This window comes from Leguminivora glycinivorella, chromosome 10 (genome assembly GCF_023078275.1).
Source record: "Leguminivora glycinivorella isolate SPB_JAAS2020 chromosome 10, LegGlyc_1.1, whole genome shotgun sequence".
In the NCBI taxonomy this organism is placed as follows: Eukaryota; Metazoa; Arthropoda; class Insecta; order Lepidoptera; family Tortricidae; genus Leguminivora; species Leguminivora glycinivorella.
In genome coordinates this window covers 8,463,095-8,486,603 of record NC_062980.1, presented here as the reverse complement: position 1 = coordinate 8,486,603, position 23,509 = coordinate 8,463,095, and the positions used below count along the sequence as shown (strand labels likewise).

Sequence of the window (23,509 nt, the reverse complement as noted above, 5' to 3'; positions counted from 1 at the left end):
TGCATCAACCACATTTGACAGACACATCATCGTCACGCAGCAGATGTTTATGGAACTTCCCATACAATAAAATTTAATGAACGCTTTAACGGTGACAGACGGTTTGATACAACCGGCCCTAAGACTCTCATTTTACATGTTTTTAAATGCATTTTGTGATTATGTTGGTCCTGTACATATCCGTAATTAAGTAACCACTAATTGTAAAATATACATTGTAAAATAATAAAGTTATGGCCCACTTAATAACAATAACTGAAATAAGTTTCTCAACATGTACACATAAATTCATTTGACGAGTTGTCTCACAATCATAGTTTTAATGTCGTCCAGCCACTGTTCCTTATATTCTAATTCTAATATAGCGCTGAAGGATCGCGCACGCTGCGCCTCGCACATTTTACCCGTCAGTAAGTACGCAACGGATTCAACGCAAAGGAAACCCATCCCTTCGCTCAACGACCACACGTAGATCTTATCCGCAGTCTCAGGCGTTAGCTGGAATTGCAATATGGCACTACTCAGCAAGCCTTTCAGTTTGTCAAAAAGGAACCTGTCGGCTAGCAACAGTACTTCTAAGTTAGTCTCTAGTTTGTCCGCCAGGGGGAACACTTGTACGTCGCATTTTGGGTTGTTTAAGCCTAAATGTAATAAAGTTAATAAGTACTCGAGCGCCGGTTTTGTTACGTTTTGCAGTCTGACGCATTTTTCTGCAGATTCCTTGAAGCACCCCATAAGCATGGCACTGAATACTTCCGAGTTCTGACATAGGAATATCTTATTTGCGTTAACTTGTGATTCGTCGTCTAATTCGAATGTCACGATGTCGGATAATGCCAAGTTGTCTAGTATTGGATCGTAGCTGACGCAGATCTGGTCATTGAACCGGTTCTCCAAAGATTTAGGGTCTTTGATGTGTACGTTGGTGGCAAGCTTCGACAAGGCAGTGACGCACACTTTCATGTCTTCTTTGGAATCCGATATTATGTTAAATAGGACGTCTAAGGCATTGCAATCTATAAAATATTTCTTGAGTGGTTTTTCAGTTCTGAAAAAAAGACAAAGGAGTATTTAAGTAAGCAAGTTAATCAACTACTTTAATCGAAAAGAGTCACGGAAACTATAGTTCATTCCAATATACTTAAGTATAAAAGTTAATTCATAGACATCAATTGTAGATAAAATTGTCATAACACCATTACAGTCATACCTCACTATGTACGGCAGTGTGATGGAAAGTGTTTGTTGCATGGCGGAGGAGCCCTTTAGGAGCTGGTAACTAATTTCGCCGATGCCGTAACTGGACTCGGCCAGTATGGTTAGTTGGGCCAACAGTTTAGAGCTCAATCTCAAGATCTGAAATAAAAACGTTAGGTATAAAAAGTACCTACTCATACTGTTGCCAGTGTATGTAAATTATTACCGCAACGAAATGAATTTCACATTATACATTGTTTAAGAAAAAAAAGTGTCTATTAAGTGCGTCATTTTTTTACAACAGCGACAATTCATTCATTCGAAATTATTTTAACAATGTATTGTAATAACAAGATAGGTTATTACTGTTGAGGATGGGCAGCGTCACGGTATGAGGTGTAGTCAAAGATAGACACGAGTAGTAGGTCTAGCGTAAAGTAATGAATCTCAATCAATTCCATTTATTGTACAAAGGTGTGCCTATATATACATGTGTGGGTTGCCGCTTACCAAGCAATATGCGTTATATCGCAGTAAACTATTGTGTTACTGCTAAACACGGAAAGTGGCTAATATGCCATTACACCTCCCCCGAAAGTCCCTTCACCGCCGGGGTGGCAGAAGAAAAAATTTAAACGCATGTTACTTGGTTTACAGTTTTTTCTGAAATAAAAGGTTAACTGTTAATCTGAGTTAAACTGGGTAAATGTGACAATAAAATATAAACACGAAATAAAGAATATTAATGAATTAATTGCTCCTGGTGTGCTAGTGTCTTAATAGTGTCGCAGTCCTTAAAAAAATCATAAAAGTTAAGTTTTTTTCAGTTGTAAGATATTAGTGAAAATCAATAATAACACTTGTAATTGTAACTTGTTAAAATAATTATTAACAGTGAAATTCCACCATAAATTATAATTATTATTATATCTTAGGCAGAAAATAATCAGAAATTATCGCTTCATTAAAAAAACTATATTTTTATCTATGTCCTCGTATATGGAATCATTATATCTGTGTAATAGTATCGGTACCTTTTTTTAATAAGAAAAACTAATGCCGGTTGGAGTCTTATACTCCTAATAATAAATCGGAGTCCTATACTCCTAACAATAATAATTTGGGCTACGCGCCTCTGCGTACCCTATACTTAATACATGGGAATCGTTCCCGAGGGTCTGGTCACCCTATGACATAAACACGGCATATCAGCTAGGCCTATCCTTTAGGGATATCCTGTACCTAGGCACATCTACATTAAGACAACAAAGGTCTCCTACATCTTTCACGGAGGAATACGGTTGTTCTCACCATGATCAAGTATGAAGGACTTGTGCTCTAGCTGTATGAGATCACATAACTTGATGTGCCTCCACGTTTGCAGTAACTATTTAAGACATTGTCTCCAAATTGTTGATTTTATCTAAAAAAAGGACTAGTTACGCAACGCTAACCTGTCTTACTCGTATACTAGTACCATGAACTAATCCATACTAATACTAATATACTAATATACTAATATACTAATATATACTAATATACTAATATACTAATATACTAATATATACTAATATATACTAATATATTATATATTATATATATTATATATAATATTAATTTATATATATTTATATATTTATATATTTATATATATTTATATATTTATATATTTTATATATAATATTATAAATGCGAAAGTAACTCTGTCTGTCTGTCTGTTACGCTTTCCCGCTTAAACCACGCAACCGATTTTGATGAAATTTGGAACAGACAATCTTTAGACCCTGAGACAGAACATAGGCTACTTTTTATTTCGAAAAAAAGGGATGAAGGGGTTGAAAAAGAGGTTGAAAGTTTGTATGGGATTTCTTAATTTTAAAAGATAAAACCATGAAACTTTATATTTTAGCACTTGATAAGAAATCATTGAACATCTTGATAACGGATAGGGATAGGGATAGGGATTGGGATAGGGATAGGGATAGGGATAGCGATAGCGATCGCGATAGCGATACGGATACGGATAATATGGGTATCGTTAGAGGGATACGGATAATCGGTCGGCGGTCTCTTACAATCAATGTGCTCTAAGACGATCGTTGTTTGCTTGCTTGAAGATTACGTTTGAGATAAGTATAAGCAAAATGTAAAAAATTTTTAAGGGATAATAGAAAAAAGTACTTTTTACCCACCGATCATAGTGTCGAAATACGGGCTATGTGGGATGTTTATAAAGGTTTCCCCAGCGTATATAGAATTACCTACTACCTATTTCTACAATCATTGCAAGCAAAAGTATTATGTGCAATCGAAATAATCGCAGATAAATATACCTACAGAGAAACCTAAGGATCCAAATGAAAATCTTAATTAATACTTTTATTACGCGGGCGAAGCCGCGGGTAAAAGCTAGTTAACTATATATAAGTATATGCCTGGTAACGAAAATTTAGTAAGTCTTAAAAAAAAATCAAGAAAGTAAATCAATTCTACATAAACTACAAAATCAGGTGATCAGTCTAAAATGTAGCTAAAGTAGTACTAGTTACTAATTAATAGCAATTAAATCATTTTATTGAATGAAGTTGTTAATTATTTAACTGTCGGTATCAAATTTCATTCACTAATTATTAGAATAATGTGGATTCGCGGCGAAGTCACGCGACCTAGTTAAATTTTTGCTGATGCGCGGAACGTGCACTAACGTCGTCGCGTGCGCAATTGCGTAAACTGTTTTCGTGGACTATTTTCGACACTTACAATTTGTTATTTACAATATGACTTTATAAATTATTATCCATGTACGGTTAAAAGAGAAGTTATGTTGTAAAACCATAATAAGGGAATTATGATTTACGTTTTTTATGATAATTGGAGCGAGTAAAATTTAACTAGAATTTAGATTTTAGCGACAACCTTAAACATTTTGAAAAAAAATTAAAAGAATACAAATCGCGAGAATTTAAATTGATATAAAATTAACGAAAAATATTAGGAAATTACGATTTGTCATGAGACATTATTATTATGAATTGAAGGAGGAGAAAAAAACTGTATAGGGCCTGTTTGCTGAAGAAGATGGGCGCGTTCCTTAAGCCCCATTTAGATGGTACGAGTTTCTCGCCCGTCTTGGTCGAGAAACTCGTATGACATAATCGTATGCGATAATCGCCTGGCGAGTATCGTACGAAAACGTTTACATTAGTGCGAGAAATAAAAACTCGCATACGAGTATCGTATGCGAGACTCGCCAGGCGATTATCGCCAGGCGAAATAGTTTAGACGGAGAGTAGAATTTTCGGGAGATATTTGCATAACATTTCTCGACTCGTCTAAACCGGTTCTCGTATGACATTTTTTCTCGAACGTGCGATTATCGCACGAATCGGAGCGAACCGATTTTCATACGAGTTTTGCCTGTCAACTTGCGTGCCTAGTTGCTAATTAATTAATTATATACATTATATATTTTTATAATTTAAGATGAATAGTACCCAATAATATTAAAAACACTATAAATGATTTATGAAGGTCTCAATAATATACAATAGGGAAAATAATGATTTCGACCGTAGCGTTACCTAGCTAATAAAATCTTGGTTGCGATACTTGCGATTAGGTTTAGGATATTATTAAACATAGAATATAAATAACATTTTTTTTAAATTATCGTAGGCATTTTGCCCCATAGATATATGGGGTAAAATGTCAGTAGGTAAACATTAACTGTATAATATTAATAAGCCGAATTTATTTTTGGTTTTAGCAGTTACTGAGAGGTAGCTATAAATATAAAAACACCAAGTTTTGACGACCGGTCTGGCGCAGTCAGTAGTGACCCTGCCTGCTGCGCCGCGGTCCCGGGTTCGAATCCCGGTAAGGGCATTTATTTGTGTGATGAGCACAGATATTTGTTCCTAAGTCATGGATGTTTTCTATGTATATAAGTATTTATATATTATATATATCGTTGTCTGAGTACCCACAACACAAGCCTTCTTGAGCTTACCGTGGGCCTCAATCAATCTGTGTAAGAATGTCCTATAATATTTATTTATTTATTTATTATTACATGATTTCTACTGAATACATTTCGACTGAGTAGCGTATAAACTCGTATACGATTCTCGCATATGTGTTTTGTTTACACGGAGACATACAAATATCAAAGGCGAGGCGATTATCGCCCCCTCTCGTGCGATATCGTACGCATAGTTTACATGATACGATATTTTTTCTCGTACTTCGATAATCGTACGTTCGAGGCGAGAAACTCGTACCATCTAAATGGGGCTTTACACCGTTGCTTCGCGCTGGCTTCATCTTCGTCCTCTTCCACGTGGCGGTTGCTGACACTGCATGTGACTGAATTTTCTGCTATTGATGATGATGCGGGCCGGGCTAACCCTGGACTCCCTCGAACATGGGCCGGGATAACCCTGGACACCTCTTGATTTGCGAGCCGGGAAACCCTGGACAACGCTCTTCTTTCTTCGTGGTCTTCTTATTGCTTTCGGTTGTAGGACATATTTTCTTAAAAATGGTTTCTTCGGTGCCGATCTTCATAAAGAGGTAATCTTGAATCTTCCGTCTAATAATTAATAAAATCTTCCTTCTTGACGTTCTCGGGTTCCCCGGGTCCACAGTGTGCCTGAACTGTGAACCCGGTCTGACTGCGTATCTGAAGGTTCTTCACTGGTTCAGTGAGGCAAGGATCGCCATGTAATAACAATATATGTTATTACTGTTGAGGATGGGCAGCGTCACGGTATGAGGTGTAGTCAAAGATAGACACGAGTAGTAGGTCTAGCGTAAATAATAAATAAATAAATATTATAGGACATTCTTACACAGATTGACTGAGCCCCACGGTAAGCTCAAGAAGGCTTGTGTTGTGGGTACTCAGACAACGATATATATAATATATAAATCCATACTTATAATATTATAAATGCGAAAGTAACTCTGTCTGTCTGTCTGTCTGTCTGTTACGCTTTCCCGCTTAAACCACGCAACCGATTTTGATGAAATTTGGAACAGACAATCTTTAGACCCTGAGACAGAACATAGGCTACTTTTTATTTCGAAAAAAAGGGATGAAGGGGTTGAAAAAGAGGTTGAAAGTTTGTATGGGATTTCTTAATTTTAAATGATAAAACCATGAAACTTTATATATTATTTTAGCACTTGATAAGAAATCATTAAACATATATTTAAAGCATCGAGGACATATCCCAATAGAGTGGTAATATGGGGCTGTCCGTCTGCGCAACGGATATGTGATTTGTCACTTATAAATGTTAGCGCTCGCTCTCACTAAAACAGTACAAAACCAGTATTGGATCCGTGCGTACGTCTCTGCGAATTACGAAATAAATTATAGTTTGTTTTATTATTATTATAACTAGCTTTTACCCGCGGCTTCGCCCGCGTAATAAAAGTATTCATTAAGATTTTCATTTGAATACTTAGGTTTCTCTGTAGGTATATTTATCTGCGATTATTTCGATTGCACATAATACTTAATAATTTTGCTTGCAATGATTGTAGAAATATTACACTCGACCACAGCGTAGGTAATTCTATATACGCTGGGGAAACCTTTATAAATATCCCACATAGCCCGTATTTCGACACTATGATCGGTGGGTAAAAAGTACTTTTTTCTATTATCCCTTACAATTTTTTACATTTTGCTTATACTTATCGCAAACGTAATCTTCAAGCAAGCAAACAACGATCGTCTTAGAGCACATTGATTGTAAGAGACCGCCGACCGATTATCCGTATCCCTCTAACGATACCCATATTATCCGTATCCCTATCCCTATCGCTATCGCTATCGCTATCCCTATCGCTATCCCTATCCCTATCGCTATCCCTATCGCTATCCCTATCGCTATCCCTATCCCTTATCAAGATGTTTAATGATATAACACTTTAAGTTCTCGCGCTTTGTACACATATTTAAAGTCACAGGTCGAACGCGATTAATTAACATTATTTTTACCTTTTTTCCCAACGTTTCGGCCAGGTTGCACTGGCCATGGTCGCGGAAGACTGACGTCCCAGCAAAATGTCACCGGTCTACCCGCTTTTAGTTAATGTTTATTTCCCACCATGTTTATTTTAAAGATAAAAATAATGTTAATTAATCGCGTTCGACCTGTATGTGACTTTAAATATATGTTTAATGATTTTTTATCAAGTGCTAAAATATAAAGTTTCATGGTTTTATCTTTTAAAATTAAGAAATCCCATACAAACTTTCAACCTCTTTTTCAACCCCTTCATCGCTTTTTTTCGAAATAAAAAGTAGCCTATGTTTTGTCTCAGGGTCTAAAGATTATCTGTTCCAAATTTCATCAAAATCGGCTGCGTGGTTTAAGCGGGAAAGCGTAACAGACAGACAGACAGACAGACAGACAGACAGACAGACAGACAGACAGAGTTACTTTCGCATTTATAATATTAGTATGGATGGCGTGCTGTTCTATTCAGTTTCGTAGAAAAAACAGCAAAACATCTGACTTTAAAACATAAGGAATAACTTTTCATCGGTAAGTTACGATTTAAAATTATAAACTACTTTATATTAAATTTTGTCCGGAGGTCAAGTTAAACTGGACACCAAAAGTGAAAGGTGATGACGCAGGCTAGACGTATGTCGTTATCTCTTGCTTCCACGTAACTAAATTCACATCACACCATCTCTTTCCAGTCTGCACTAGTGTTGTACATGCTTAATTTATAGCATCAAGTGGTGTATCGATATTTAAGTAATGAGTAAGGAATATTATTGTGTGTACCTGCTACATAATGATCACACTCTATTTAAATAAACAAACGAGAAAGTTATTTTGCACTAATGTTTGCATTAATGGTTTATGTCGAATATTTGTATATTATCGATTATGTTAAGCTAGATTGATTATATTCATGTATTAGGTACCTAATTCTTAGGTGTAATTAGATATTTTTTGGGTATATTTAGGTGACACGATTTCGTAAAATCTCTATCTGATATATGTATTAACTAGCTTTTACCCGCGGCTTCGCCCGCGTAATAAAAGTATTCATTAAGATTTTCATTTGGATCCGTAGGGACCGTAGGTTTCTCTGTAGGTATATTTATCTGTGATTATTTCGATTGCACATAATACTTTTGCTTGCAATGATTGTAGAAATATTACACATCGACCACAGCGTAGGTAATTCTATATACACTGGGGAAACCTTTATAAACATCCCACATAGCCCGTATTTCGACACTATGATCGGTGGGTAAAAAGTACTTTTTTCTATTATCCCTTACAATTTTTTACATTTTGCTTATACTTATCGCAAACGTAATCTTCAAGCAAGCAAACAACGATCGTCTTAGAGCACATTGATTGTAAGAGACCGCCGACCGATTATCCGTATCCCGCTAACGATACCCATATTATCCGTATCCGTATCCGTATCGCTATCGCTATCGCTATCGCTATCGCTATCGCTATCCCTATCGCTATCCCTATCGCTATCCCTATCGCTTTCCCTATCGCTATCCCTATCGCTATCCCTATCCCTATCCCTATCCCTATCCCTTATCAAGATGTTTAATGATATAACACTTTAAGTTCTCGCGCTTTGTACACATATTTAAAGTCACATACAGGTCGAACGCGATTAATTAACATTATTTTTACCTTTTTTCCCAACGTTTCGGCCAGGTTGCACTGGCCGTGGTCGCGGAAGACTGACGTCCCAGCAAAATGTCACCGGAGATGTAAACAACACAAAACTACCCGATATTAATTTATATAAATGTTCGGGGTAGACAAATAAATATAATCTACCCGCTTTTAGTTAATGTTTATTTCCCACCATGTTTATTTTAAAGGTAAAAATAATGTTAATTAATCGCGTTCGACCTGTATGTGACTTTAAATATATGTTTAATGATTTCTTATCAAGTGCTAAAATATAAAGTTTCATGGTTTTATCATTTAAAATTAAGAAATCCCATACAAACATTCAACCTCTTTTTCAACCCCTTCATCCCTTTTTTTCGAAATAAAAAGTAGCCTATGTTCTGTCTCAGGGTCTAAAGATTGTCTGTTCCAAATTTCATCAAAATCGGTTGCGTGGTTTAAGCGGGAAAGCGTAACAGACAGACAGACAGAGTTACTTTCGCATTTATAATATTAGTATAGTATATAGTATATAGTATAGTATAGTATAGTATAGTATAGTATAGTATAGTATGGAGGATAGTATGGATGGATAGTATGGATTTAAATATTACGTCAAGTAATTTGTAAAATAATAAATTGCTATTTAAATCGAAATAAAAAACACAACTTGAGAAAGTCGAAGATACATAATTAGGGATTGGAAAATTTCATGATTTTTACTTAAAATAATTATAATCTGATTATTATACCATTTTTACTTCCAAGAAATAGTTTTCCCTTTTTGTACAATACAATACAATACAATACTCTTTATTGCACACCTTGATAAAATACAACAATACAACACAAGGAAGAAACACGAACAAAGGTAAACAACAGGCGGTCTTATCGCTAAAGAGCGATTTCTTCCAGACAACCTTAAGGTAGCGGAAATTGATAAATTTATATAATTTATTTATTTATTAATTTATGTATACCGTGTTTTATACTAATAATAATATATAGTAGCATGTAACAGATTTTTGCTCCACCGTGTGTGCATGCGATGTTACGGACTTGGGGCTTGCACACACGGTGGTGCATAAAGCGCGTAAGGGGTTAAAATATCGTTATCGATAAACCTTACTTACGCACTACCTCATCCCTAGCACCTATTACTTGACCTTGTATCAGCCAATGGGAGCGCAGTGAGAGGGGATATGAGTAGCTGCGAGTTGGCGGAATCGTTCTCGAAAAATAAAACCGCCTTCAAAAATAAGCGCGTTACAAAACACGGAGAAACTAAAAAGCAAAAAATAATTGAATTCAGATTTCATATCGTATTGCAATAATCTAAACATCCAAATTATAAACAAATCAATTATTTTTGTAGTCGGTACCAGACCTGTTCGTCGCCTTGCTATTGCCTGTTTGCCCCACCCAACCATACACAGGCTGGTACCGACTCCAAAAATAATTGATTTGTTTATAATTTGGATGTTTAGATTATTGCAATACGATATGAAATCTGAATTCAATTATTTTTTGCTTTTTAGTTTCTCCGTGTTTTGTAACGCGCTTATTTTTGAAGGCGGTTTTATTTTTTGTTAAAAAGTTAATTTATTTGTTGATTTTTAGTGGTTCCTAGTGATATTATATGTATCAGTCCGAATATATGTACAGTAGTGAAAGAATTATCCTTTAACTCCTAACCATTGAGGAGTTGACCTTCCATCATCAGCTCAGCCACATAAAATTACTACCGTCAGGCGTAAATACTGGTGTACCTTTGAAAAATACACTAAAAACATTACATGTGACTATAACATTTGAAGAGTTCCCTCGATTTCTCCAAGATCCCATCATCAGACCCTGACTTGGTGCCAATGGGACCATCTCGGGGCTATACCCGTTCGATCAAAAAAAAAAATTTGAAAATCGGTCCACGATTCTCGGAGATATCGAGTAACATACATACAAAAAATAAATAAAAAAAAAAAACATTCAGTCGAATTGAGAACCTCCTCCTTTTTTGAAGTCGGTTAAAAATTAAATAACATTTCTGCTCTATTAGGGTATGTACTCGATGATTTAAAGTCACATACAGGTCGAACGCGATTAATTAACATTATTTTTACCTTTAAAATAAACATGGTGGGAAATAAACATTAACTAAAAGCGGGTAGATTATATTTATTTGTCTACCCCGAACATTTATATAAATTAATATCGGGTAGTTTTGTGTTGTTTACATCTCCGGTGACATTTTGCTGGGACGTCAGTCTTCCGCGACCACGGCCAGTGCAACCTGGCCGAAACGTTGGGAAAAAAGGTAAAAATAATGTTAATTAATCGCGTTCGACCTGTATGTGACTTTAAATATGTGTACAAAGCGCGAGAACTTAAAGTGTTATATCATTAAACATCTTGATAAGGGATAGGGATAGCGATAGGGATAGCGATAGGGAAAGCGATAGGGATAGCGATAGGGATAGCGATAGCGATAGCGATAGCGTTAGCGATACGGATACGGATAATATGGGTATCGTTAGAGGGATACGGATAATCGGTCGGCGGTCTCTTACAATCAATGTGCTCTAAGACGATCATTGTTTGCTTGCTTGAAGATTACGTTTGCGATAAGTATAAGTAAAATGTAAAAAATTGTAAGGGATAATAGAAAAAAGTACTTTTTACCCACCGATCATAGTGTCGAAATACGGGCTATGTGGGATGTTTATAAAGGTTTCCCCAGCGTATATAGAATTACCTACTACCTATTTCTACAATCATTGCAAGCAAAAGTATTATGTGCAATCGAAATAATCGCAGATAAATATACCTACAGAGAAACCTACGGTCCCTACGGATCCAAATGAAAATCTTAATGAATACTTTTATTACGCGGGCGAAGCCGCGGGTAAAAGCTAGTACTTATATACATAGAAAACATCCATGACTCAGGAACAAATATCTGTGCTCATCACACAAATAAATGCCCTTACCGGGATTCGAACCCGGGACCGCGGCGCAGCAGGCAGGGTCACTACTGACTGCGCCAGACCGGTCGTCAAAGTAATGAATCTCAATCAATTCCATTTATTGTACAAAGGTGTGCCTATACACCGTGTTTCACTTAACACTAAAAACCTGAAAACCGTTTGTTCAGAATCGAGAGTAGAATCGATTGAGCTACATCTTGATGGGGGTAATATTTTTATTTAAATTAGTATTATTAGTTATTTTTTACGTGCCTACTCTATTGTATTCGTAATACAACATTGTGTATATCGCATTGCTAGTTGTTTACCTTTTTCAGTATTTAGGGATATTAATACTGGCTGGTTACTCTGACGATTATTTTTTCCGCTACGAGTTTGACGTTGTTTGTCAGTTTAATCTTAATGTTTATCATAAGTCATAACAAATTGAACTCGTACCTAATTACAACTTTGTCATTTTAAATATTGGGTTTAAATTTGCTTACTGCGATTACCTGTCCAATTTGAAGTTTACTGTGACAAAGCTTTAAAGTGTTTTACAGTGACATCTTAGCTGTCTATTGGTAAACCTTATTTCGTTGCAGTAACGTACACAAATAAATAGTTTTATGGTTTATGATGGTAGTAAGCAATTATTTTATTGAGTGTAGAGCTAAAAGTCAAGTAGAGCTGTACAGAAAATTAAAAATTCAATTAAAAAAAAAGTAATCATCAGATTAAAAGATGAATACTCTAGATGAGTTTAAAAAAATAAAAATCAGTTGGGGTGTCTGAGGTTTTGAGTGATACCGGAAACACGTTGTATATACATGTTTGGGCTGTCGCTTCTTTACAAAAAAAAAAAAATCTATGTAGTATATATATCCTGGCAGGGTCGCCATGTAATAACAAGATATGTTATTACTGTTGAGGATGGGCAGCGTCACGGTATGAGGTGTAGTCAAAGATAGACACGAGTAGTAGGTCTAGCGTAAAGTAATGAATCTCAATCAATTCCATTTATTGTACAAAGGTGTGCCTATATATACATGTTTGGGCTGTCGCTTCTTTACAAAAAAAAATATCTATGTAGTATATATATCCTGGCAGGGTCGCCATGTAATAACAAGATATGTTATTACTGTTGAGGATGGGCAGCGTCACGGTATGAGGTGTAGTCAAAGATAGACACGAGTAGTAGGTCTAGCGTAAAGTAATGAATCTCAATCAATTCCATTTATTGTACAAAGGTGTGCCTATATATACATGTTTGGGTTGCCGCTTACCAAGCAATATGCGTTATGTCGCAGTAAACTATTGTGTGTGCTAAACACGGAAAGTGGCTAATATACCATTACAGTATAAAATGTGAAACGTTATTCGACAAAACGTGGCCTAAAGGAAAATATTACTTTGTTAAATGAAAAATGTCCAATAATAATTCGGATAATTTGCACAGAAGCGAACTGAACTTTATGCGAACCAAGATTCTACGTAACGTTATTCAACCAAAAGTGACAGCGACAGTTTGATTATTCGGCTAAATAACATTCGGCGAATCGTTGTCGGCGAATCAATAATCGGCTAAAAAATTGTCGGAGAATCATTAGGTAGCCATATTAGTCTGCACTGCAGCCTTGCGCGTAAGTTGACCTCTTTGGAGGAGGACGTTTTAGTACACGACGTGTGTTGTTCATAGGATCAACCGTTCTTTAAATAATTATGGGCTGAATGAACGCATTACGCGATTGACAGCCCGCCTGTTTCTAGCCAGGCCTCCCTACACTATATCTATTGGCTACGTGCACAACAATTACGCCCACTACCATGTGAACTTGAAGTGGAAAATGTCAAAAAATGACATGTAAACAAACATATATTTTAACGATTTTTCGTTAATTTTAAATAAATCGAATAACAAGAGCTAGTTTTTCAAGTGTAATTTATGTAGATAGATTATAAAGACATGGATATAATAATAAAAATCAGTTTCCAAAGCATTACTCACGGTATAAACTTCCAACCCCAGACCACAGAAAGAGGCAATAAATTGGTGCTGGCAGGGCATATAAGGACTCTTCAAGAACATAGGAGTAATGGTAGAAGTTCTACGAGCGAGTGATATGGTATTCGCTAAACCTCCGTCCCGTTAATGCCATATAAAACAAATCTAAACGTAAGTACCTAGTCATGTCCGCGGCCGCAGAAATATCCGACACGGGCCTATTCCCAGGCTAGGCCTGAATCTTTAAGCATAATCTTTTACGGTAGGAAAAATACTAAGAGCGTATTGAACAATATTAGGTAAACAAAGCTTAAATATAATTTATTATAATGTTTTGTTTTGACATGTCACTTACGTTTTCTTTTCACGGTAGCTATCCATTTAGTTCTTTGATCCAATTTCCAGTGTGCTCTAAGAAACGCCTAGAACGTGCAACGACTATTTATGCCATTATTTTTACAATTAACAACGAAACAACATTGGTGCCCCATATCAAACATTACACATTGTATTATATTTTATGAGTTTTGATAGATGACAACCACAATCAGTGTCGATTTTGACCACCGCAAGCACTGCGATCGCTTTGCTTACCCCCTCCATGCACTTCGCACGAAGCCAATAATCAATCCCTTAAATTCTGTTTGTCATACCTGTTTGCACTGCTGGCATTTAGTAGGCGGATGCTTTGACACGACAGACATTTTATGTAGCCTAAGAGCTAGTCTATGCTTGAGTATACTCATGAGGCACAGGGCATTGCTGAAAAGAAAAAAATTGTGAGTGTTGTTACAAAAATAAATGGTTTCAATAAATATATTTTGTCCTGTATTGCCCGATACTATTGCACGTGCTAGTGAACCATACAAAACTCTTTTTTTTTACAATTAATAGCCTATCTTATCTTATACTTTTAAACGAGCAATTCTTGTATATTTATTTATTTATATATACCGACGATCTCGGAAACCACTCTAACGATTTCGCTGAAATTTGTTATGTGGGGGTTTTCGGGGGTGAAAAATCGATCTAGCGTAGCCTTAGATCCCGGAAAACGCGAATTTTCGAGTTTTCATGAGTTTTTCTTTCGCGTTAGTAAACGTAAAATATGGTCGTTAATTTCGCCGCGCGCGCATCGATCCCGCTTAGCTCAGTCGTACGAGGTCGGTCTAATGTACGCAGATAGATCATAGGTGTCAAGATTTCGAATCCCGACCAGAAATTAAGGTTTTTTTGTCTTTTTTTTGTTTTTGTATTTATAAGAGTTTTTCTTTATCTAAAGACGTGATATATTAAAATAGAACCGAGCGAAGCTCGGTCGCCCAGATATTGTTCTATAATAAAGCGTAGGTACCTTAAAACTCTGGCAAGTATCCTAGCGGCCCTGCCCAGTGGCCGCTTGCACTTCTCGACATAGTCCAACAGAGCGTTAAGACACTCCCGTCCAGTAAGTAGTTCCAGCGTGTGGTTGGACACAGGTTCCTCCCGTATGGCCCCGAGACTGTTGCACGCGCCGTGGGACACGCGGAATAAGAGGACTAGGACGCACGCTATGCGGGAGGTCTTCGAGTTTTCCGGCTTGCCGGAGTTATCTGAAAATTAATTGGTTGTTGTAGAAGGCCGTACTAGCCTCATATATTCTAGTCTACTTCCAAAATTTCAAAATCGCTCTCCTTGATTTTTAGCCTTTTTAACCTAACCTAATTTGGGGTCGATGAATCCGAATTTGCCGGTTGCCCTCGCGAAATCTTGACCCGAAGTGAGATATTCAAGATTGCGGCTTTTTGCACTATAGGTTAAAATTGGATATTCATTTATATGGCTGAGCTGGGCTTTAGAAGGCTACTGAAGTACATAAATTACATAATGAAATTTAAAAAAAAACTGGCACAGCACTGGGGAGTACCACCCGGTTATCTCGGAGTCTGGACTCTCTGGACACATAGGCATGCCTACCATAGATACTCACCAGCTTCGGGCGCGTCGTCAAGACTCTCGTCGTCGTCCATGATGAGCTCGTCGAGCCCGTGAGCCACTTGCGCCGCGTCGAGCTCGGCGCGCGCCGCCGCGCCGTCCGTCTCGCCCTCCGCTTCGCAAAGCACTGGGAGTACCGCCCCGATATCTCGGAGTCTGGACTCCGAAACATAGATATGCATACCATAGACAATTAGATACTCACCAGCTGCGGGCGCGTCGTCAAGACTCTCGTCGTCGTCCATGATGAGCTCGTCGAGCCCGTGAGCCACTTGCGCCGCGTCGAGCTCGGCGCGCGCCGCCGCGCCGTCCGTCTCGCCCTCCGCTTCGCACAGCACTGGGGAGTAGCGCCCTGATATCTCGGAGTCTGAACTCTCTGGAAACAAAAGGCCCACTACCTATACATATGCATTGGATTGTTGTTAAATGGTTGCCAGCATTACGTAAGGATACAAAATACATTTGGGTGCACAAATGGCTGCATTTATAATCATTTTATTTTTGACCAATCTACTTAATACTTTGGCCGCGGACCGGACGCAGGGCCAACCACCGCTCGCAGAAATAGGAAAAGGCGGTACGTTCAAATTATACTTGAATGTACCTGTTTTGGGCGACTTGCTATGCCGCAGGCAGCACAGCATGTAAATGTTGTAAATGTTGTGACATAAAAACCTATCGATATAATTTACCTTCGTTAATGCTCAGAGGCGAGTTGGGGCTTTCACTACCGGAACTCCACTGAAAGTCCTTCCAATACGGCGAGCCCATACTGCTACCTTCGCCCGTACCAACTCCCGATTCCGGGCTCCAGTCCAACCGAGCCCGCTTGCTCGCAGGAAACTGAGATCCTGCAGGGAACCCAGGCTGGCCTAATCCAGCCTCAGAGTATGGAGAAAGAGGGCTTTGTGGTCGGTCCGGGCTTATGGCGCTTCGGGAACTGGATGGCCATTCGGGGCTTTTTGGCTCCCAGTATACTCCTGCTGACCAGTCTTTGCTGGCCATTTTGATTAGTTGTGATTTCTGGAATAAATAAACTGAGTGAGTGCTAAGAAAACGTGGACATGGAAATTAAAAAATGTAGAACTCTTATGACGTGAAATGCTGAAATGAAAATGACAGAAAGACCACAACACAGAATCGAGAAGGATGTTGACTATGTCTGAATAGAAATAGAGGCCCATGCAGTTTGCAAAATCTACATACCTTTTTTAAAGTCATAGGGCTCCTAGACCGTGCCCTCTTCAGGTACTTCCGTCGCGGCGTCTCCTCATCGCTCTGACTGTCCTCCGACGCGTCACTATCCACCGCATCCACAAACCCCACTATCATATTATCCCTCTCAATCACCACCTTCAACTCATCCTCATTCTTCGAACACAAAGGACCTCGACGTCTCATGAATAACGACTTTCCATCGTCAGTGTTCAACTTCGCTTCGACTTTTGGCGCCTCTGCATCTTTAGTTTTAATTTCAGTCACAATTTCGCTCGACTCGTTGTTTTCTAAGTTGTTATGTTCAAAGTCCATGGTTGCGACGAAGGTGGTTAGTTCGTCGGTCAGCAGGCTGATGAGCCCTTTGCTGACTAGGATTTGGAATGCTGAAAGGTAATGTCATGCATCAGTATGTATCCTGAAGCATTGCTAAGAACTAGAACTTTACATTACCAAAAAATGTTTGAGATATCTGGATATTTCATGTTCATGAGACACAACATTGTTATAATTATGGAAATCAAAACAATGATAGGTATTGCGATTAACGTGTGAGCACAACAAAGTCAACAAGTCAATTTTCAAAATTCCTCTATGCTGCCATGTCTAAATGGTAAACTATAGCGTCAGGGCTGGCAGACCCGCGCCGCGGCCAGAAATAGCGGCAGCCCGCCGCAGCCGTAAGCGGCCAACAAATTCTCCACTCTGTTGCGCAAGTGTTCTGCTCTCTAATAGTACTAAATAAGAATGTTTCACTTACAAGTATCATCAAACACGTATTGCAGCAAGGCTCTCATCGCATCAGGGCTGACCCGCGCCGCGGCAAGAAGCAGCGGCAGGCCGCCACAGTGCCGAAGTCGCGAGCGGTTGACAGACTCGCCGCTCAGTTGAGCGAGGGCGCGCGCCGCACATTCTGTCTTCTGCCAGTATGAAACCTCTGGGAAAACCATACAGTTGAAATTAAATGTTTGCTTGTTTGACTCTCAAATCCTAATGTGTGAAATGAGGGCAACAGTATAATATCGTCTCATGTGAGACTTCAGCAGATTTAACATTCCAAATCAGACTTGCATTTCATTAAGAAATTTTCCTTTATCTTTTGCTAATCTATATACAGAAATCATTTTATTTCAGGTATGAAGTGAAAAATTAATTTTAACACAGGCAAAGAGTAGTAAGTGACTGATCCATGCGCGGTGGATCCATGGGGGGGGGGAGGGGTCAGCCTAGGTTGGCCATACAAATTGACCACGTGACCCCCCCCTCCCGCGGCACGAACCTGGAATTGCCCTTGGCCTGACCATAAAAGGTTATAAGAAAAAATGTTGATTTACCTGAATTCTTAAGTAAAATCCTGACAAGGCACTCAACAAGTCCAGCAGTACCAAGCAGTGGCCGGCAAGAAGAGAGGTAGCACAGGTTCATAAGGCATTTCAGTGCCACTGACTCATATGTCTTGGTCAAAGCCACTAAGCACTGGTAACCCCTGCCATCACCTTGTATCTAAAAATATTTTATTTTTTTATTTGTAACTATTGGCCACAGCCATAATATTATTTTGCAGTAACATATTCATAAAAATATATCTAGGTCATTTGATAATCAATTCAACTTCTATGGACTTGCCATAGAAGTTGAATTGATTATCCATACTTCCATACTAATATTATAAATGCGAAAGTAACTCTGTCTGTCTGTCTGTCTGTCTGTCTGTCTGTCTGTCTGTCTGTCTGTCTGTCTGTCTGTTACGCTTTCCCGCTTAAACCACGCAGCCGATTTTGATAAAATTTGGAACAGACAATCTTTAGACCCTGAGACAGAACATAGGCTACTTTTTATTTCGAAAAAAAGGGATGAAGGTGTTGAAAAAGAGGTTGAAAGTTTGTATGGGATTTCTTAATTTTAAAAGATAAAACCATGAAACTTTATATTTTAGCTCTTGATAAGAAATCATTAAACATATATTTAAAGTCACATACAGGTCGAACGCGATTAATTAACATTATTTTTACCTTTAAAATAAACATGGTGGGAAATAACATTAACTAAAAGCGGGTAGATTATATTTATTTGTCTACCCCGAACATTTATATAAATTAATATCGGGTAGTTTTGTGTTGTTTACATCTCCGGTGACATTTTGCTGGGACGTCAGTCTTCCGCGACCACGGCCAGTGCAACCTGGCCGAAACGTTGGGAAAAAAGGTAAAAATAATGTTAATTAATCGCGTTCGACCTGTATGTGACTTTAAATATGTGTACAAAGCGCGAGAACTTAAAGTGTTATATCATTAAACATCTTGCTTGATAAGGGATAAGGATAGGGATAGGGATAGCAATAGGGATAGCGATAGGGATAGCGATAGGGATAGCGATAGGGATAGGGATAGCGATAGCGATAGCATTAGCGTTAGCGATAGCGATAGCGTTAGCGATAGCGATAGCGATAGCGTTTGCGATAGCGATAAGGATACGGATACGGATACGGATAATATGGGTATCGTTAGAGGGATACGGATAATCGGTCGGCGGTCTCTTACAATCAATGTGCTCTAAGACGATCGTTGTTTGCTTGCTTGAAGATTACGTTTGCGATGAGTATAAGCAAAATGTAAAAATATGTAAGGGATAATAGAAACTTTGTACTTTTTACCCACCGATCATAGTGTCGAAATACGGGCTATGTGGGATGTTTATAAAGATTTCCCCAGCGTATATAGAATTACCTACGCTGTGGTCGATGTGTAATATTTCTACAATAATTGCAAGCAAAAGTATTATGTGCAATCGAAATAATCGCAGATAAATATACCTACAGAGAAACCTAAGGATCCAATTGAAAATCTTAATGAATACTTTTATTACGCGGGCGAAGCCGCGGGTAAAAGCTAGTCAAATATAAAACTTAGAGGTTGTGGTTTTATTCTTCATCCATACTAATCCATCCATACTAATATTATAAATGCGAAAGTAACTCTGTCTGTCTGTCTGTCTGTCTGTCTGTCTGTCTGTCTGTCTGTCTGTTACGCTTTCCCGCTTAAACCACGCAACCGATTTTGATGAAATTTGGAACAGACAATCTTTAGACCCTGAGACAGAACATAGGCTACTTTTTATTTCGAAAAAAAGGGATGAAGGGGTTGAAAAAGAGGTTGAAAGTTTGTATGGGATTTCTTAATTTTAAATGATAAAACCATGAAACTTTATATTTTAGCACTTGATAAGAAATTATTAAACATATATTTAAAGTCACATACAGGTCGAACGCGATTAATTAACATTATTTTTACCTTTAAAATAAACATGGTGGGAAATAAACATTAACTAAAAGCGGGTAGATTATATTTATTTGTCTACCCCGAACATTTATATAAATTAATATCGGGTAGTTTTGTGTTGTTTATATCTCCGGTGACATTTTGCTGGGACGTCAGTCTTCCGCGACCACGGCCAGTGCAACCTGGCCGAAACGTTGGGAAAAAAGGTAAAAATAATGTTAATTAATCGCGTTCGACCTGTATGTGACTTTAAATATGTGTACAAAGCGCGAGAACTTAAAGTGTTATATCATTAAACATCTTGTCCATACTATCCATACTAATATTATAAATGCGAAAGTAACTCTGTCTGTCTGTCTGTCTGTCTGTCTGTTACGCTTTCCCGCTTAAACCACGCAACCGATTTTGATGAAATTTGGAACAGACAATCTTTAGACCCTGAGACAGAACATAGGCTACTTTTTATTTCGAAAAAAAGGGATGAAGGGGTTGAAAAAGAGGTTGAAAGTTTGTATGGGATTTCTTAATTTTAAATGATAAAACCATGAAACTTTATATTTTAGCACTTGATAAGAAATTATTAAACATATATTTAAAGTCACATACAGGTCGAACGCGATTAATTAACATTATTTTTACCTTTAAAATAAACATGGTGGGAAATAAACATTAACTAAAAGCGGGTAGATTTAATTTTAAATGATAAAACCATGAAACTTTATATTTTAGCACTTGATAAGAAATTATTAAACATATATTTAAAGTCACATACAGGTCGAACGCGATTAATTAACATTATTTTTACCTTTAAAATAAACATGGTGGGAAATAAACATTAACTAAAAGCGGGTAGATTATATTTATTTGTCTACCCCGAACATTTATATAAATTAATATCGGGTAGTTTTGTGTTGTTTACATCTCCGGTGACATTTTGCTGGGACGTCAGTCTTCCGCGACCACGGCCAGTGCAACCTGGCCGAAACGTTGGGAAAAAAGGTAAAAATAATGTTAATTAATCGCGTTCGACCTGTATGTGACTTTAAATATGTGTACAAAGCGCGAGAACTTAAAGTGTTATATCATTAAACATCTTGATAAGGGATAGGGATAGGGATAGCGATAGGGATAGCGATAGGGATAGCGATAGGGATAGCGATAGGGATAGGGATAGCGATAGCGATACGGATACGGATACGGATACGGATACGGATACGGATACGGATACGGATACGGATAATATGGGTATCGTTAGCGGGATACGGATAATCGGTCGGCGGTCTCTTACAATCAATGTGCTCTAAGACGATCGTTGTTTGCTTGCTTGAAGATTACGTTTGCGATAAGTATAAGCAAAATGTAAAAAATTGTAAGGGATAATAGAAAAAAGTACTTTTTACCCACCGATCATAGTGTCGAAATACGGGCTATGTGGGATGTTTATAAAGGTTTCCCCAGCGTATATAGAATTACCTACGCTGTGGTCGATGTGTAATATTTCTACAATCATTGCAAGCAAAAGAATTATGTGCAATCGAAATAATCGCAGATAAATATACCTATAGAGAAACCTACGGTCCCTACGGATCCAAATGAAAATCTTAATGAATACTTTCATTACGCGGGCGAAGCCGCGGGTAAAAGCTAGTATAGAATAGTACTTTATTTTAGCTTAAACTACACTGCATTGATGGGTCATGTTATTGAAAAATGCCTAAAAAAAACTACTGCTTATTTAACTAATGTACATATTTGCTGTGTCCTATATTTCAAAAAATGTTTTACAATAAAAAGACACTTCAACATTGTGTAGACATGGCTTTATGTTACAGTAACAAAATAATTTAAATACATGAATTATTCATTCATTGAGTATTTAGTTTTCCATTAACAAAAGCTATGATCTAATAATGACTAAGGTACATTGCTCATCCTGTAAATAAATAATAAAATTTACCTGTTCTGCACATAAAGCAGAGGCTTGGGTTGTAAAGTAACCCAAGCACTTTAAAATGCCACATATTAGCTCCTCTTGGCTCTTCCTGAAGCCGTCGCCTTCCTTACTTGAATTGCAGGTAGATTTGATTACACCGGCGGACTCACACTCAGTTGTCAGGAGAATGGCTATGCAGCGGACAGCATTTAGACTAAGCATTTCCTCTCTTTTTTCTGGTACCATCCATAATTGTCTAGATATTAGGAAAAAGTTGAAAGAAGTAAACTTCAAATTATACCTAGGTATAACAAATCTCAGGCAAGTTATGAATGAAACAATATTCTCAAGCAACTTAAATAGTTTTTTTTTTAATATCCTTATGAAGGGGTTTCATATTAGGAGTTATACAACGCCTTTAAAATCTATATCAATATAATATATTAGTAAATAGTTTTCTACCTTACAGCTCTAACTGCCATAGTTAACGTAGGATATGAAGTATTTTTATCTCGACTTTCTATCAATGTGATCAGTGCAGTGACCACCCCATGGTTGTGCAAGTTCTCTGCATTGCTGGTCTTCTGGGCTAGGTTGCCGATGACGCGACAGGCCCTGCCTACGATACTATCTCGGCAGACAGTCTTCAAAATGGACACAAGGGGTCCATAGTAGTTTAACTTTCCAACCTATTTCAAAATAATATACAATAATTAATATTCCTAGTACAAAAGTAGATATGAAGTCGCATAAAAATACAAAATTCTATGGGTCAGTAAATAACAATGTCCTTCACAGTTTGTAATTAAGTACCATAGTGTAAAGATAAAGATGACCCAAATAGTTTAGTAATACTTACAGCCAAACTACTTTCATCTTCAAGACAGCAATTTCCCAATATACTTAACGTTAAATCTAGAATTCTTTCGTTGGGTTTGCGTAAATGTGGCAGTAAACACTCCAATCCTCCACAATCACGAAAAAGTTGAATTCCACTATCATTTGTTATTACTTTACTTCGTATTTTCAATAGGGTATCCTGGACACGGCTTGATGATGTTGATTTCAATCCTTCTATAGTAGATTTAACATAATTTTTGTCCATTTTAAAAACAAATATATGATATTTATTTATTTATATTATATCATTATTTAATTCAGCCCCATTTTGACAACTAATTTTTCTTTGTTGATAGATATTTACACGTTTTGAAAACACTTTCATAGCTTTTAAAATTATTCTAAAATATCAATAAACATTTATAATA

General features: G+C 37.4%; 1 protein-coding gene across 1 annotated transcript; it reads right to left on the bottom strand.

Moving 5' to 3' along the window:
* Positions 1–21: 21 nt before the first annotated feature.
* Positions 22–23,365, bottom strand: LOC125230567 (armadillo repeat-containing protein 5). Its single transcript, XM_048135761.1, has 12 exons — positions 23,101–23,365; positions 22,704–22,930; positions 22,266–22,497; positions 18,365–18,533; positions 17,791–17,967; positions 17,022–17,416; positions 16,508–16,838; positions 16,021–16,191; positions 15,196–15,433; positions 14,495–14,603; positions 1,211–1,356; positions 22–1,048 (listed from the first exon to the last, which is right to left on the bottom strand). Exons 1-12 carry the CDS (start codon positions 23,344–23,346, stop codon positions 289–291), a joined length of 3,201 nt encoding a protein of 1,066 aa, XP_047991718.1. The 5' UTR covers positions 23,347–23,365; the 3' UTR covers positions 22–288.
* Positions 23,366–23,509: the final 144 nt, after the last annotated feature.